General features: G+C 48.4%; 1 protein-coding gene across 2 annotated transcripts; it reads right to left on the minus strand.

Annotated features, from left to right (window-relative positions):
* Positions 1-2019: 2019 nt before the first annotated feature.
* Positions 2020-13185, minus strand: LOC119097007 (casein kinase I). 2 transcript variants are annotated; one of them, XM_037220029.1, is made up of 8 exons: positions 12932-13185; positions 8517-8623; positions 7714-7939; positions 6877-7016; positions 4648-4726; positions 4128-4419; positions 3642-3682; positions 2020-2626 (listed from the first exon to the last, which is right to left on the minus strand). In XM_037220029.1, the coding sequence occupies exons 1-7, from the start codon at positions 13049-13051 to the stop codon at positions 3672-3674; spliced, it is 975 nt and encodes a 324-aa protein (XP_037075924.1). In that variant the 5' UTR covers positions 13052-13185; the 3' UTR covers positions 2020-2626; positions 3642-3671. The 2 variants fall into 2 exon arrangements, with proteins under 2 accessions (XP_037075924.1, XP_037075915.1); XM_037220020.1 differs by lacking the exon at positions 3642-3682 and having other exon boundaries at positions 12932-13164.
* Positions 13186-16896: the final 3711 nt, after the last annotated feature.

Here is a 16896-nt window from a genome sequence, read left to right on the forward strand (position 1 = left end):
GGTAGAAATACAGTTGCAATAGACGATTGATGTACCACTATGTTAAGTGATGTGATATAAACATGTTTTAATGTTGCGCCAGCGTACTTTGTCTAAATCACGTGTGATCACCCGAATGTTCCATTAATTTTTCGCATGCCCACCTTGACCAGTGAGAACCTCCGCTTTTAACATATATTCGACATTTCATCGAAAGGACGTCACGCTGTGAAGCAACAAAGTCGACTTCTTGTCATCAAACAGTTCACGTTGTGGCCCTTCGCTAGCCGCCTTCCATTAGCTACGTATTACTGCCGCGCTGTATCCGCTGGACACAGCCGCCGAGCGACTCACCCTCGCTCGGGCGGTGCGCTGTTACATCAGCCAGCCGCCGAGCGACTCACCCCGCCCGGGTGGTGCGCTATTACATCAACCAGCCGCCGAGCGACTCACCCTCGCTCGGGCGGTGCGCTGTTACATCAGCCAGCCGCCGAGCGACTCACCCCGCCCGGGTGGTGCGCTATTACATCAACCAGCCGCCGAGCGACTCACCCTCGCTCGGGTGGTGCGCTGTTACATCAGCCAGCCGCCGAGCGACTCACCCTCGCTCGGGTGGTGCGCTATTACATCAGCCAGCCGTCGAGCGACTCACCCTCGCTCGGGTGGTGCGCTATTACATCGGCCAGCCGCCGACGGGCGAGTTATTGTAACCGTCTCCTTTCAGACTAGGGCATCTGGCAAACAGATCGCTCGCCACAGGCCGCCTGTTGCGTCGGAACCTAATACTTTGCATGCCATGAGTAATGTGATTCGATACTTTCTTTAAAGTTATTCTCAGCGCCTCACCAGCCGTGTGCTGCATCATATAGCCCTGGAATCGCAAGGCGATCCCACACTTTGTGATAGGTTTAGCTATAACGTGTGGTGTCGTGCTCGCCTCTCATTGGTTAATAATCACATGACTTCCGTGGTAGGTGATCATGACTCGTCACCGATTGGAGCTTGTGTATGAGGCGAACCGTTTATTACCATGTATGCTCGTATGCTCATGCGCCCAAGACGCAAGGCTGCTGTTGGTTGCGTACGTGGACGTTGTGGCGTGGAGTGAGTGTTGGGGAGAGTAAGTGGGTGGCGACTAGAAGCGTTGTCACTAGCGAACTATCACACAGTTACAAATCTGCTGCAACATTATAAGGCAAACATTTCTTACAATGTCAATGCAGGACGCCCCAAGCTATGCTTACGATCAAATCGTGGAAGAGGTTGAGCTGGGTTAAGCAAAAATTGCGCTTGACCAGGACAAGTGGGTCCAAAAATGGCTGCAATATGTGACACTACTATTACAAACATGCAAGGAATACATCATCCGAGTCCCCGCATGCGAACACCCGACTACCCCCACAAGCTGTCACCAGTGTTCTCATCACGCACGCTGCCATAAACCGTCGACCACCCTCATATATCCAGATTACTTATGCAAGCATCGTCGTTTCACGTTTCTCCAAGTTTGCTGAAGGCTGTTTCTCGAAGTCCACGACCCCATAATGCCGGGAAACCATGGGCCCAAAGCTGTTGCTGCTTACATAAAAAATAAAGACTGCCAGAGGCCACAACGCCTTCGTGTGGTGCATACGAGTTACATTCCAGGTTTGGTAAATATACGTAATGCAAATGTTGGCCATCCCTTCCAGGGCAAGTTACCCAGTGCCCAAACCTGACAACTTAAAAACCGTAATAGTCAGAAATGACGCATGGTGTACAGTGCGCGAGACTAATCAGATAACTTGCACGTTTTATCCCGGTCACAGAGCGAACCTTAGCTAAACCTGTTCTCCCGCAATTCAAAACCCTGCGATGCATGGCGACCACATCACCGGGTTTTGGGCACCGGGAATTCAAGTTCACCTGGAGGACAAACTGGATGGGGCAAACCCAATGCGGATCGAACCAGCCCCCGAAGAACCGTGTCCTTGGGACCCTGCGAGCCGTCCTAGCGCGGCACCCTCCAGTGCCGGTAAATGGTCGGACACGAGACACGGGTACGATTTACTTAACTTTTATTACAAAACGTCCTACAATGAGAAGATCTTGTGACACAGACTGACACCAACGAACTCAGAAACAAGTAGTGCAGGTAATGCAGATTAACATAGTAAGTGTTAGCATCACCCGGCAAGTATAACACATGCGAACCTCTTCATCACATGTATTGCCAACACATGTTAAAAACTGCTGCGATGCTGATTTGCGTCTGATAAAAAGGTGCTGGCGGTGGGGACGGCCGGCCGGCCCTGGCCAACCGTGCACGCTGGCTGCACGGACCCTCGCAGCGTGGCGCCGCAGGTCCCTCCAGTCGGTCCGTTACCCTACACGATCGAATGCACTGGCCGCCGCCAGTGCCAGTCCGCGCGCGCGCGCCGGCTGCGTCCGGCCTCACCACTCACGGCACTTCTCGCACTGCACTCTGGTAACGTGTAATTTGTTTACAATGTATATATGTCCGCCGCCGGCGGCGGCAGGGCGGCCGCGCCGGGCTGGACGCGTCCCTCCATCGGGGACTGCCGCACAGTATCTGCTAGGATTTATCACCAGAACGAGCGCTTGTCTTGGCTGCATGACGGCGTTGCCGGGCCGGCTCAACGGCCACCTGCAGGCGCGGAAGGTAGCGTCAGACCATACGCGGACGACCACTGCGCAAAGATCGCGGCCAGGTACGTATACCTAACACACGCACGCGCGCGCACACACACACACACACACACACACACACACCACGCACCACCACCACGCACGCACGCACGCACGCACGCACGCACGCACCACACACACACACACACACACACACACACACACACACACACACACACACACACACGCACGCACGACACGCACGCACGCACGCACGCACGCACGCACGCACGCACGCACGCACGCACGCACGCACGCACGCACGCACGCACGCACGCACGCACGCACGCACGCACGCACGCACAACCTTCCGGCTTTCACTGCTATCGATCAAACGATGTCCCAATTCGAGCATCAAGAACAGAGTCCGGGCGGGGAGCCCGGGCGAAAACGGCATCTGGAGCACGTCCACATAAGCCGTGCGTGTGAGTGACGGTGTGAGCGGGCTTGGTCAGTTCGACGACAGGCAGACAGATGAACAGCCGCCGGAACGAGTGGGCCAACATGCAATCCCGTGCAAAGATCGGACCGAAGGACGCCGTGCCGAGGGAAAAGAGCTCCAACACAAGTCAGAGTACCGGCTGCCAATGCTATTTGCAACACATGGTGATCCAACATCTGATATCGACGACTAAATATCAAGCGTGGACAGTTGTAAACATTAGGATTACTAAAGCCTCGACTCCAACACGAAGAGAAAACAGCTGGGGCGGAGAACGAACCGTCCTCTCGTGTGGAGCCCACACAGAATGCGGTTACACCCATGCGGACCGACCGTCCCAGCCGTGTTAAGTTGCCAGTGACCAAATGTCGCGTCAGGAGGGCACACTGCCAGCCGACCGGCCGGTGCCGGGTAGCGCGTGCAGGGGGCGGGGAGAACCGTTAACGACGCCTCTAGACGGAAATGCCACACGGAGCAGCATGGAATGCCATCCACCACGAGCGAGGAACAAAGAAAACAAAAACCTGCTTACAGGTCGCTTGCCTACACTGGCTAGACTTGCTCAGTTGACTCCTGAAACGGAAAGAACCGCCATTGTAGCAAGTGGCCTGCACACATACGGCATGAGTCTGATCCCGCCAGCGCGCGGCACCCCCAGCTGCACGCGGCACCAGAAGGCGCATTCTGCTGGTGCTCAAGTGCCAGCAGCAGTCCCCCATCCCCACCTAGGGATGGAGGGGGGGGGGGGGACAGAGCACGCCCCGCACACCGCCCAGCGCAACCACCCCACCTCGTCGCTCACATGCCTGCCCGAGCGCCACCCCGCAGCCTGCTCTCGCCCCACGGGCGACAGCGTCCACGCGCTCGCAGCCATTCCCGGAGCTGAACGCAGCGGGCCGGCAGTGCGCCAACCGGTTCGTTCTGCTCCTCAAGCAGCGTGCCCCCTCCCCTTTGGCGGGCAGGCCGTGACCCCTCGGGCCCTGCGCCCCGCCACCGGCACCTGTTGCCAGCCTCTCACCTGGCTGGACGGCGGTGGTCGGGTTGGGCTGGCCGGTGGCGTGGGCGGCAATGCCGTTCTGCTTCAGGATGGTCCAGTCGAAGGTGTAGTCGTACTGGTGGTTTAGCGTGCGGAACAAGATGCGGAACAGCTGGCGCAGGTACATATAGTCGGGCGCCTCCTCGAAGCGCAGGCCGCGGCAGTAGTTGAGATACATGGCGAACTCGCCCGGACAGCCCTTGCACAGCACCTCGAGTGGGGTCGACATCTTCTTCTCGCTGATGCGCTCGTACTTCTGCTTCTTGTTGACCGCCTGGTGGACACGACCGGCACGTGAGCGGGGCAGAGGCTCGGCTGATTGGCCGCTCCCGATGGGCGCGAGCGTCGATGGGTCGCAACGAAACGACGCCACGGCTCTGGACACCAACGCCGAACGCTACAGACACTCACGGAGACGGCGAAGGCTCAAGAGACTGGCGCACATCACAGCACAAAGACAGCCATCGAAAGTATTGGCAAATCCCTGACGGCGAGATCTCACCTTCAGCCCCTGCCAGGGCAGACTGCCTTTCCGGAAGTACACCAGCACATATCCCAAGGACTCCATGTCATCCCTCCGGCTGGAAATGGGAGCTTTATCACTGGTGTGATTAACAACAAAGAACTTGTGGCAGATATGTGGGCTTTCAACCCCCAAAAAACCTCCCTGTGGACAAACACAGCTTATGGGTGGACAGCTTAGCTCCCCTATGCACTTTCTTTTTAAGGCTTTGTGAAAAGAAGACAAGCATTGTTTATGAAGAAAGCAAAAGGGCTGAACGCAACTGAAATTACATGCGACACTTGTCAAAACGTTGCAGTATGGAAAATGAAACTCAGTCACCCTGGGTAAAGGGTGCAGGTAGTGTTTGAAGCTTGGGTGCTTCTTGGTGTTTTTAACCCGAACACATTCTGTTCTCCACAAATATGCACCGGAAAGAATATAACAAGTTGTTCTATGCTAGCGACGTCAGATGAAGGTGAGCTATTCCTGAAGTTTCGACAGCATCGCGTGCAGCATCCACACGACTAAACGATGGATACTGCTTCCGGGTTTCTGCCGAATCTTTATATCACACCACACGCCATCTTTTCATTCCATGCATTTAGTGCCCTGGTTCGTTGCTGCTCACCAGCACACGTTTAACCTACCTACCGTCCATCAAACGACGCCCCCCCCCCCCCCCCCCCACGCTCAAAAATGCGACTCCGAGCCCGCACTCAAGACGACAACCCCGTCTCTTAACGAGCCAGGGAGAAGCGAGAACAGAGAACATCTCGTGGACGTCCCGATTCAACGTTTCTGGATTGCACGTGGAAATCATTGGAACATAATGAAAATTGATACCAAAATGCATTATGTCACACTAACATATACCCATTCATATAGCATGAACTCATTACTAAATTCGCATTTGAATCTATTAAAAATGCAGGCTGTATAGGATGTACAATAGGGACGTTAAACACCATCCCAAACCCCCCCCCCCCCTTGGGCACGCGGAAATTCACGGCTCCGCGAGCCCCCGGCTCTTAGGAAAGATTTAGCATTAAAGAGAAGCCACATTCTCCGCCGAGAAGTCCAAGCTGAATACATGGTGAAAACGCACCAAAGGGGCATTAAATCAAAAGATGAATTTGGTATCGTCTAGACAACGCCGCCAGAAAATTACGATCTGAGTATAAAGTAAAGCAGTCTCTTGCCGTTGAGCAAAACGCTTGGTGTTACTGCGTGCGCCCCATTTGTTTACCTTCCGACATTTTGTTTGTGCGAGCCGCGTACCGGAGCCGTGCTGGGCACTGATGGCGGGACTGTTTGATAGCATGGGTAAAGACACTATATAAGTTCAGCTCGCTGTCATACGCTGATAAAAACATTGCATCACACTTATCGTTGGTGAGTAGAAGTTGCGGTGCTAACTATGTATGGCTGGCTTGCTCTGTGAGGAGAAAAAATTTCCTCCGCCCCTGCTGCGTTGACATCCGAGCCCCGATCACGCAGCAGTCTGACGTCCCAGACGGTGCAGTTTTGTACTTAACTTTGTGGTGTGAGTGAGCAGATAACTCTTAATGCCTAAATAAATAGTGCAAATTTCAATAAAAGGCTGTTATAATGTGCTTTGGGGAATTATTCAAAGGTGCACAGTATTTTGAGAATTGGTTTCTTTCAGCCTTGTTGAGACTCCGCCTTTGCAATAGACTTACCAATATCAACTTTCTGTGCTCATACCTTAAAAACATATTGCGGATGAGAGCATAGACTTAGGAGCATAGCTAGGAGCACTTACTTTGGAAACTAGAACATTTAACAATTGCTAGCAGCTGATTTCTGACTGATTTATTTTTATTGATTCTTTACTGGTCTTTAGCAATCACTGATACCAGCTAGAGCATGGTGTCTATTGTGATCTGCTGACAAAGAATGTCATTCAGTACCAGTTGTGAATACAGCACAAACTCACCTAGGCTATTTTGTCCTCACTCACAAGCCATGATTTTAGCATTTTTGTTCTCTCCCCCCTCCCCCCCCCCCCCCAACAGTCAACACCAAATTCGAGATACTGGGTGCAGGGCACATCACCTGCATATTCTACCCACCCAGCGCCAGCTCACCACAACGAATGAAACTTCTGATGACTGGACCCCGACACCGCAGCTCTGCACCACCAATAATCGGGAGCTGCACGCGGCTCGCGCTGGCGGCGCACACAAGCGCCACAGGCGGGCTCACCTCTGCTCGATGCCCAGGTGGGCGTTGATGCTGGCGTACCGGGCCGTGCCCGTCAGGTTCTTGTCCTCTCTGTACGGGATGTGCACGCGCGTGCGACTATCTCGAAACTTTTTGGCCAGTCCGAAGTCTATGACAAAAAGCTGCAAAGTGTGGTGCCAGTGTTACAAACGGCCCACCCGCCCCACAACGACGCAATCAGTTACATGACGTTGCGATTGATCTCTGATTGGCCATGGAGAATTGGAAGAGCTGGTTCCATTGGTCTTCTTGCCAGTTCAAACACATCACAAAGTTCAAACACATCTCATTTCAGTGTTGGCCTAAAAAGCCATGGCTACGAATAACTGCACTCTCTCATGTTAACAGCATGACTGGCTCTCGGCCCCCCCCCCCCCCCGGCAATGAACGCTTCGGGGTGAGTTGCGTTCGGGAGATGCTGTCTTAACCAGCGCATGAACCAGGCTTACAGGTTAAAGCACTGCAATTTCAAAACACAAGTAATTCAACTGTGGAAAAGTGCAAAAGGCTGGTAAGAGGCTTTGGCTTGCTGCAGTGTATGCTATGAATTCACATGTGTGTGGTGACCCAGTTTATTGATGGTGAACAGTCATCACAGTAACTCAGTTCACGCTTATTGTGAACTGAATACTCTAATCCATAGTAATTATCAGTCCCATGCTGTGCCTTTGTGTACACCAAGAAGGTATTTAATCATAAGAATTACAAAGCACATCTGACAACCTGTCTTTTGGCATCTGTTCTGTTGGATTCCAAAAGATAATAGAGGCAAGCAGGTCTGTTACTAGACATCATGAACCCTCAGATGCAACAACTGACCTTGTTGCAGTGGCGGCCAATTCCCATGAGGAAGTTGTCTGGCTTGATGTCCCGATGGATGAAGTTTTTGCTATGAATGTACTCCACCCGTCCAACCATCTGGTCTGCCAACATCAGCACCGTCTTCACCGTGAACTGGCGTGAGCAGAAATTGAAGAGATCCTCAAGAGATGGCCCCAGCAGGTCCATCACCAGCACCCAGTACTCGCCTTCCCTGCCGAACCATCTGTGAAACCAGGCAGACATGGTCCATATAGTGACAGGCACGGGTGTACCCACTTAGGGTCAGGGTGGGCGTGGGGGACATGCCCTCTGCAATTTTCAGAATGTGTTTGCATTACCCAACTTGCCATCCATAAAATGCAAACCTTTATGTTTCTGATAACAAAGTCACTTCCAGGTCAGGTTCTCCCCTACAGATTCCAGTTTGACCCCCACACCCATGGTTTCCCCAGTGAATCCCTGTCATGGCCACCCCTGGTGGCAGATTGGAAGAAAATTGCCACCACATGATGCCTAGCATTATCACAATTATCACAACATCATAACATACTGCCCGTCTTGCTGAGCATCACTGTGTCCTGCTTGAATACTGTGCTGGTCCTGCTTGAGTGTCTGAACCCCTCTTCATGCCACAAGGCCAAAATGAATAACATCAACCTAGAATGTTGAAGCAGTGGCACTTTGAAAAGCAATGCATGTTTGAATCAGAGGACAACTTTCACCTGCATATAGCATGGTGTGCAATTACGCTTTCCTATACAAACAGCTGACTAATATGCAAGTCAATTCCTGAAACTTACCTGAAATGTGGGATGCCAATGCCACCTTGCAAGATTTTATACAGCTTGCTTTCATACAGCAGCTGTGGATGCCGTGCATTGATTGGCTCTAGCTTCAGAGCGACTTCCTGGGAACAGAACAGTACAGCATTAGTTCATAGTACAAACTACCCACCATGTTCAGATGAAATAAGCCTGAGGACACCAGCAGCAAAGCAATATAAGAACATGCCTAGGCAACTGGCCTGACATGTTCAGAAACAGCAAAATTAATATGCCCTTTTTATTGAGGCCTGTGCATTATGTTTGCTCTTTCTCCATTAGGCACCATGCACCACACAAATGTAAAGACAGGATGAAAGCACAAACAAAGTGAAAAACAGCACAACAAATTCTAGCATCTAACCATTGAGTTATGGCCTGCAGCCAGTGGCAGCAGCTGCAATAAAGGTCAAAGGACATCACAGGATAGGACAGACTGTGCTGAGCATTGCAGCACATTGACCTTTTGCCATGAAATTCTGCTAACATGGCATTGCATGATCAGATGGTAGGTGTCAGGGCTCACACAATAATCACTGCTTAGTGTGAGCCCTGATTACAAAAAAAACCATCCAATGGTTCAGATAAAAAACTAAAAATAAATGGAACATTTGCTTCCATTATCACCCTCAGGAATGGTGTACTTCATCATGACCATGCAACACAAAGCATTTAATGCTTCCTGATGGAACAATCAACTTAAGGTAATTCATCATGTATTATCAATTACTAATCAATTCTCAACAATCAAAACTCATCATTAACTGACATAAATTGCTCTACAGCATGGCTTTCACCCTTGGGTACAGAAAACGGCAATGGGTACCGACAGCATTTAAAAAGAGATGCAAGACTGTAGCAAGACTAGTGCAAGACAACAAAATGCTTATGGAACCCTTTTTTGATGTGCTATTGATGCAAGAGATTACTGATGATATACCAATAACAGGAGTGAAATAGGTCAACACATTTCTCAACAAAATACCAGGCCCCATAAATGAGGCATACACATGTAACTAGACCTTGTGAATGGGGACCACCTAAATATGATGAGATCCATTAAGTATTAATGTTAATGATGCACCAGTTCAGTAAACTATCAAAACACTGCCAAATTAATCACTATGGTATTGTGTCCACTACCATTTTACATCACCCTTTTACATCCAGAATTTCTGTGTCCGCACCACAGTGCTAAAAGGAGACTAACCAGCAGACTGAGTCAGGTGTGTAACTGCTTAGGTGGATAGGGGAATGGGGTTGGCATTATGTAGCCCTGAGGATTGCATGACTGGCCAGCTGTCTTACATATCCCAGGGATAAAGTAGCATTAATTGGGGCTGTGGGGCACTTTGGCTGTACTTTCATATAGCACCCATAAACCAGGGGTGAGAAAACAGTACAATCAAAATGACTGAATAACTGTTTATGAACCACTAACAATGACAGGAGCACAAGAAACAACACTTGCTCTGTTGGTCCTCACGATTAACTCAAGCTGTGCACATTACTAAGAATATGCCACCAATGCTCTCCACTTTTAACATTAGACCCCAGAATGGCATGACTTCATCAACCACAGGTACATCGACACCGCTGAATAATACACAATGGCATAATGCTGAAATACTACAACCAACACATGACAGATGAATGGTGTTTTGCAAATGGGTCTTATCAGTGTGGTCCCATTTCACCATGCATGGACTATCACTTCATCCATGCACACTTCAACATTTGGTTGGCTGTCAATATACAGACTGGATGGTGAACAAGATCTGGGCCTACATGACCTGGTACAATCAGCTGACATGAAAAAGTTACAAAATGCAACTATAAAGGTTAAGGAATGAATAAGATTTTTAATCAATTTTGATGATATATGAAGTGACCAAGCATCAGGTGGTGCCCAGAAAACAGCAACAAACACCAAGAATACAGCAATGTCAGTGCTAACAAAATATGTGGGTTGATTTGTGACTAGCCCCAAATCTGTGAGATCCCAAAAAGTGCATTCTACACCAGTGTTGGTAAATGTGATGTTTCCTGGTATAATGTATACCAAGACATTTTGTACTTCAGGATTGTGACTAGCTAAAATGAAATATTTTGTACTCCACCATGATAAAGCAAGAACAGCTTTTGCAAAAAACTCATTTTACCTCTTTGTGTCAGGACAAAATAAAACCAGAAGGTGCAACAGGTTGATGCTGCTCCCATCAGGAGCCATGTTTTGATATCTGCTAGAGCACAAATATTGCATCCACCAGACTAAGATGCTCAATGGCAAGCAGCCTGTGTTGCAACCCAGGTACATGATAAACCACATGTGGAAATATGAAAAATTAAGCATGTGAATGTTGAATGGAATCGTCTTTGAACAATACCGGGAAATGAGAAACAAGTACCAGAATCGCACCAGTCTGTTAACTGGCAAAGCTCTCACTTCCTATGCCCTTCACAGACCAACTCAAACTTGAACATGGAAAATTCACAGATGACCACACCCCCAATCACCGGCCGCCTTCCCATGCGCCACCACTGCGTCATGGCATTGCAAATAAGAGAATCACTCGTGATTCAGCCGATTCAGTCTCTGAAATGTCCTAACTATTCAGGGGCTCCTGCCTCCCAGCTCAGGTTGGACGTTAACATAGCAAAACTCTCCAATTGGTTTTAATGACTCACCTCCCCATGACTGATTTGTCAAGAGCATAAATATTCTGCTCACTCATGTCTCGAACAGATTCGTAAACATTTGGAGGGAAACTGTATGGAGATGGGCATCACAATTGAATGATGGACTTGCAAGGCAAACAAGGACTTATTTGTACTCATCCAGAACCCCCATGTGTTTGAATTTTTGGCCACTTCCTGGTGTCCGGAGTGCATAAATGCTACAGCAGCTGCGGATTTAAACCAAGCTAAATTTTCACTTTAGTGTGCAAAATCAAAGCTGGTAATTCAGGCTTTACAAAAATACCCTTTAAGTCGAAGAACATTGCTATAAATAGCCAAAAAACTGTTCCGAGACAGCCGTCTCACTCTTGCAAAAGCATCTTGACACCAGAGTAACATGTACCCGTAACTTTGGCCCCGCAAATTAGGGAGGGGTTCATTAGGACAAAAACATCAATTAATTGCAACACAAATTATCATATTTTGAAATGGTATGGGTAAAAGCACACCAAAATCCATAAATACCTTGCATTATCCACTGAAGTCAACAGAATGACTGATTCCAATCCCTTTTGCCCGGCCTACACAGGTCTCTCAGGCATTGTACTTGTGCTGGCTGGTTAATCGGTTAAGAGTGCTGTCTGCCTCTATTGTTCAGGTGGGATGTGGAGGGCCTCCTGTGTAGACCAGGAATTGGAAGGTGGAGGGCATGAATGTTATGCCATTTTTGAAAACAGTTAGCTGGCGAAGAATGAGTAGCGTGATCATGGTGGAGCGTGAGTAGCGTGATTGTGGTGGAGCATGAGTAGGTGGCTGTCTGTGGCGTGTTCACTCGCATTTTTGTGCATCATTTTAGTCTGGCTGTGCATATCGCACCCACCCTCTGTTTTGGAGGGTGTGTAAGCCCAGTGTGCAGCCACCCTCCATTTTGGAGAGTGCATAAGCCCGACGTGTAATTACCCTCCGTTTTGAAGGGTGTATAAGCCCGGTGTGTGGCCACCCTCCATTTTGAAATGTACAGATCCAACCTGTAATAACCCTCCATTTTGAAGGGTGTATACGCCGGGCCTTTCATAAATTGCAAACCAATGTATGTGCACATGTGTTTCATGGTACAGAGTATGATACTGTGTTGTTTCAGTGTGCAATGTTTAATACTGATATTTTCCTTTATTGGAAGTGCTTTTAAACGAATTACTGTGTATGAAAAGTGGTGCCTTTGTTGTGTGCCACTCATTGTACTATAATCTCTCAAAGATAATCTCATTACGCTGTAATGGTAGAAGATCTTCTACCAGGACAAATTTTCAACTTTCTAACACTGATGTGCTGCATGTAAAGTTATCCTACTGTTGCACCTACTATGCAATATCTTCAAAAATGGAGCATCATAAGAGACCAAGGGCACTGCTCAATCAGATGTTACCAGAACAGCAGGCAACTACCCCTGCTAAACTTGATTCTAGGCATCTAGCTTTATCATAAACCACAATAAACATTCAATGGAAGTAAAACAGTTGGTACCAGCAGATGGGTTTACAGCTATGGGTTTCAGAACCAAACAACCACATGCAAACTGTACTGAAGCATTAGTTTCTACCCATCCCAAGATCGTGATGCAATTATAAAATATGCAAAAGCATTTCAAGCACACAACAGTCACACAGCAATATCACTATCCAACAGTAGCATGCCACCTATCCCTGCACACCTACCTCCCCATTTGTGGTGTTGATGCCTGTGTAGATTTCACCGAAGGATCCACTTCCAATTTTACGAATGGCTTTGTATTTGCCGGCAGCAATAAAGTCTTTGTTTCTTAAAGGCATTGACATGGTGGACAAAGACGAAATGCTAGACAATTTTAATGCGTCATGTCCCCGCCGTTCCCCACGAAACAATCGGGGAACGATCCGACGCAAAGCACACCACCCTCTCACAATGAACGGCAATCGCAACAGGGTGCGGCACCGAATTTCAGCGCTGTTGGGAAACAGTAGACCAGCTGAGCGTTTTGAGATTTTACTGCCATCTATTAACAGGAAATCTAACTAGTGCACGCATTCACTACAAACTTTACCCTATACCATTGAATACCGATCTGGCGCACCGCTTTAGTCGTAGGCAAATTGGGAGTCTGTGATATGCGATAATGATACGTGCGTTGCGGTATGACACCGTATTGAAGCCAAAGGCGGACTTAGAGGTGGACATGCCCCCCCAGCGGACACCAAATTCCGGGAGCACCACAAATGGCCTCTAATCTTCGTTTCCAAGAGGCGCAACATTCCAGGGCGCTACAACGTCCATGCCGCGTGTTTTGACAAGCTTCCGGATCTACGCACTCGACGAAGGGACACCGAAACCTTTGTTTCCGGACACAAAAGCCTATATTTCTTAGACACTTTCAATTCTAGAGGGCACCATACAGGGTCCCAAACAGGGGTGTCGCTTCATGTAATTCGGACGGCCCAAGCTCCCAAATGCTCACTTAAGCCACACACCCGCCCCCACCCCATGAATATGGACCTACAAGGAATACTGAATCATTGGAACAAAAGAAATTTCCCTGGAATGCTCGTATTCTAATTATCTACCTGAAGAAATCACTACCAGCCAGTTTCATCTTAATGTTATACCAGTAGTATCCTCCAGGTACCATACCTACCATATGTCATTCCAACTCTTAGATCTGCCAAGCCAGTCTGCAATTATCGGCAGGTTTTTCACGCGATTACGTCATGATTGGAACACCGAAATGCACTTTTATATGCGGCATCAGTCCTATATTGTATGGCCTTTCACCATAAAGACAGCTGGTCGCACTTACGTGTTTGCGCGGCTTGCGAGTTATAAACGGAATTTTCACATGCAAACAATTTGTTTGTTTCACCTTTGCTACTTATCCGCAAATTTCGTGCGTCGGTTGACAGAGGCGCACACCAGGGGTGAAAAATCTTCTGATTTGTTGGTTATGACAAAAACAAACATTTTTGCAAACCAATTGGTGACAAAATTGCGAAAATGCAAACAATTTCAATAGACCCACACCATATTATAGCTCACCATCCCAGCTAAACGAAACTTAAAGCTTAGGATTGGTTTATGCTCGTCAACACTTGCAGCATGAGCATGTGCAAAACACATGTCAAAACGCTGACGTTTCGCTTCATGAGCAAATTCAACCATAAGATGCTTCCAAACATAGTTCCTTTAATCAGGAGAGTTTTTAGCAGGCACTAGAAATATACTGTAAACTATACTTTATCAGTACTGCCGTCACAGATCAGCGGTGACACCGTGTTTTTCCAATGCCCCTCAGATTATTGCCTTAGGCAGGTTTTTAAGCCAAGATGCACTTCAAATACTAAACAGTATCAAATACCAAATAACTAGACATATTGCTAGTCATAAAGATCGTCGCTCGCCGCAGCATCTTGCAACGAGCGTGATCAGTTTCCTGCGTAGCGTTTTAAAGTGTCGCGCCGTTTGAGATAAATGGGCTCGAATGCTCGCCACACGTTGATGCGTTGGGTTCAGTGCAAGGCTGTGAACTGCTATTGATTGTGTTCATGTCGTGAGAAGCTGACTGACTAGGAGAACGTGGCAGCTAAGCGTGAGGTCTTTAATGTAAGAGCGTTAAAAAGCCTTGTCAATCTAGGTGTGCTGTTTGCGGATACCTAAGCTGTAGCTCCAGAGGTAAACGGAGGACGTTGGAGTGACGCATGTCAAAGATTTATCCGGGGCTTTCTGCTGCTGAGAGTAGCAGCGGCTTTGAGGGAGAGACTGAACATCACCGTTGTAGGCTCCTCACACTGCCGTTGCACCTCTGGCATAGCGTACTAATCGTTTGGACACGCGTGAGATAAAACGTTTTTTTATTTTCATCATATCGCATATAAAGCTGAATGAAGGTGGTAGAGGCGTTCAAAAATGTCGCTTGCATCTGTCGATACCGATATTCCATGGGTTTTGCTCTAAATGATTGGGATCATTTTAGGAAGTGCGAGTTCTGCACCAGTAATGATTATGCGAAGATAGTGAAGGCTGCCTGTGCGCTCAGCTGATTGCACGATGACGTCACAAAACCAAACGTGAGATTGTTGTCAGGTGTTTGTAGAACCATGTTGTCGTTAAATATATGGCTACAAGGATGCAGTTTTGCAAAATACGTAGGGTTGAGGGATGGAGGGGGGGGGGGGGCAAGAAAAAATGACAGCTTGCTCCTAAATGCACTCAAAACAGCTTTCTCCACGGACTTGACACACTTTGTTTCCACAGTTGGGAGCAGTGGTGTGGTTTCTCAAAATTAGTTTTGGGGGCTAAACCCTGAAATTTGTGATAAATGCAAAATAATGAATGAAAACTGATAACTAAAAATACGAAACTACACCCATGGTTAGGAGGCACAATCCTCTCCCCTCATCTGACTGGAAAAATACCAGGCCTCTAAGCCGGCTTTGTTGACTATGCCTTTATGTGATAAGTTAATTGGTCAAGCTTCAACCATCATTCAGCGCTTGATGGCCAGGAAATGATACTTAAATGCAAATGAGCTCCCGAAACAAAAATGTTTGATGGTTATGAAGCACTGCACACATTTGTTTTTGCTTTGTGGCTTATTGCTTTTAAAGTTCTTTTGCAACGGTTTCTGAGGATTCGGCTCCAGCTGACAATTAAGACAATTTCATTTTCGTCGGCGGCAGAAAAGGCACTTTTCTCACCCCTGGCACACACAGTATTTTACAGTCGGGGAAGAGGGAAGGGTAAATATCACAAACCAAAACCAAGTTAAGCTTGTCGCACGCCGATTGAGAAAAAAAAATCGTTAACATCGAGAACACAGCCGTATCCGAAAACGGGAAAAAATTAGGTTTCGGGGTAGGTTAGGTCAACCTTGCCGAGGCCGATTAAGCCACCCCTCCCAACGACTTAAGCACACCCCTGGTCTCAACGACGGCACAACGACACCCCTGGTCTCACATCTTCATTCTCAAGAGGCACGAAAGTTCATGGCCACAACAACGTTATGCCTCCTACCCTGACGACATCTTTGAGCGGCCCCTTGGGCGTGGGGACACACGAGCTTACATTTCCGGCAACATGACCTGCATTTTCAACAGCTGTCACGCCCAAGCGCACTACTCAAAGGCCCAAAGCCTTCGTTTTGGAAGTGGCCCAAAACGCAGGGCCGCCACAATTTCCTTGCCTTTCAGCTTTGCAATATCTTGGATTGGCGCTCTCGGCGAAGAGGCACCAAATACCTTCCTTTCGGAACATCAGAAGCTTGAATTGCGAGAAGACCCTATTCCAGGGGGCACTAAAAACGGAAGCAAGACCTTCATTTCAACAATGCCAGGGGCGCCACGAAGCTCCGGGAAGCTCTGCCCAGCTCAGAAGAGCGTAGCCTGAAGGCCAGACCCGAAAGTATCAGTCAAAGCACCTCTCGCACCAATCGGGGGCCCCCCGAGACAGTGAGGGTCTCTATGTCAACTGGCTGCTTGAGACTACCAATGCCGAACAGTGAGTCCATGCCGGTCTGGGCCCTGAGGACCCATTTTCCAAATGGGGCAAAGTCGAGTCTCTAGTCTAAGATTAGACCGGACCTCTTCCTTCACGTATCGAGGCTTCAAACTGTTAAGACAAGGAAGTAATTGTGGTTTGTAGTGGTTTATAGCCA

The sequence above is a fragment of the Pollicipes pollicipes genome, unplaced genomic scaffold (assembly GCF_011947565.3).
Source record: "Pollicipes pollicipes isolate AB1234 unplaced genomic scaffold, Ppol_2.1 Scaffold_2313;HRSCAF=2713_pilon_pilon_pilon, whole genome shotgun sequence".
NCBI classification, from domain to species: domain Eukaryota; kingdom Metazoa; phylum Arthropoda; class Thecostraca; order Pollicipedomorpha; family Pollicipedidae; genus Pollicipes; species Pollicipes pollicipes.

What these genes read in the sequence shown, in the direction of transcription:
- LOC119097007 (XM_037220029.1), bottom strand. Translation starts at nt 13,051, where the DNA reads ATGTCAATGCCTTTAAGAAACAAAGACTTTATTGCTGCCGGCAAATAC. An exon ending in ATTGGCATCCCACATTTCAG is followed by an intron (nt 7,940 to 8,516) that starts GTAAGTTTCAGG and finishes CTGGTTTCACAG; the next exon opens with ATGGTTCGGCAGGGAAGGCG. An exon ending in CACCTGGGCATCGAGCAGAG is followed by an intron (nt 4,727 to 6,876) that starts GTGAGCCCGCCT and finishes TCCCATTTCCAG; the next exon opens with CCGGAGGGATGACATGGAGT.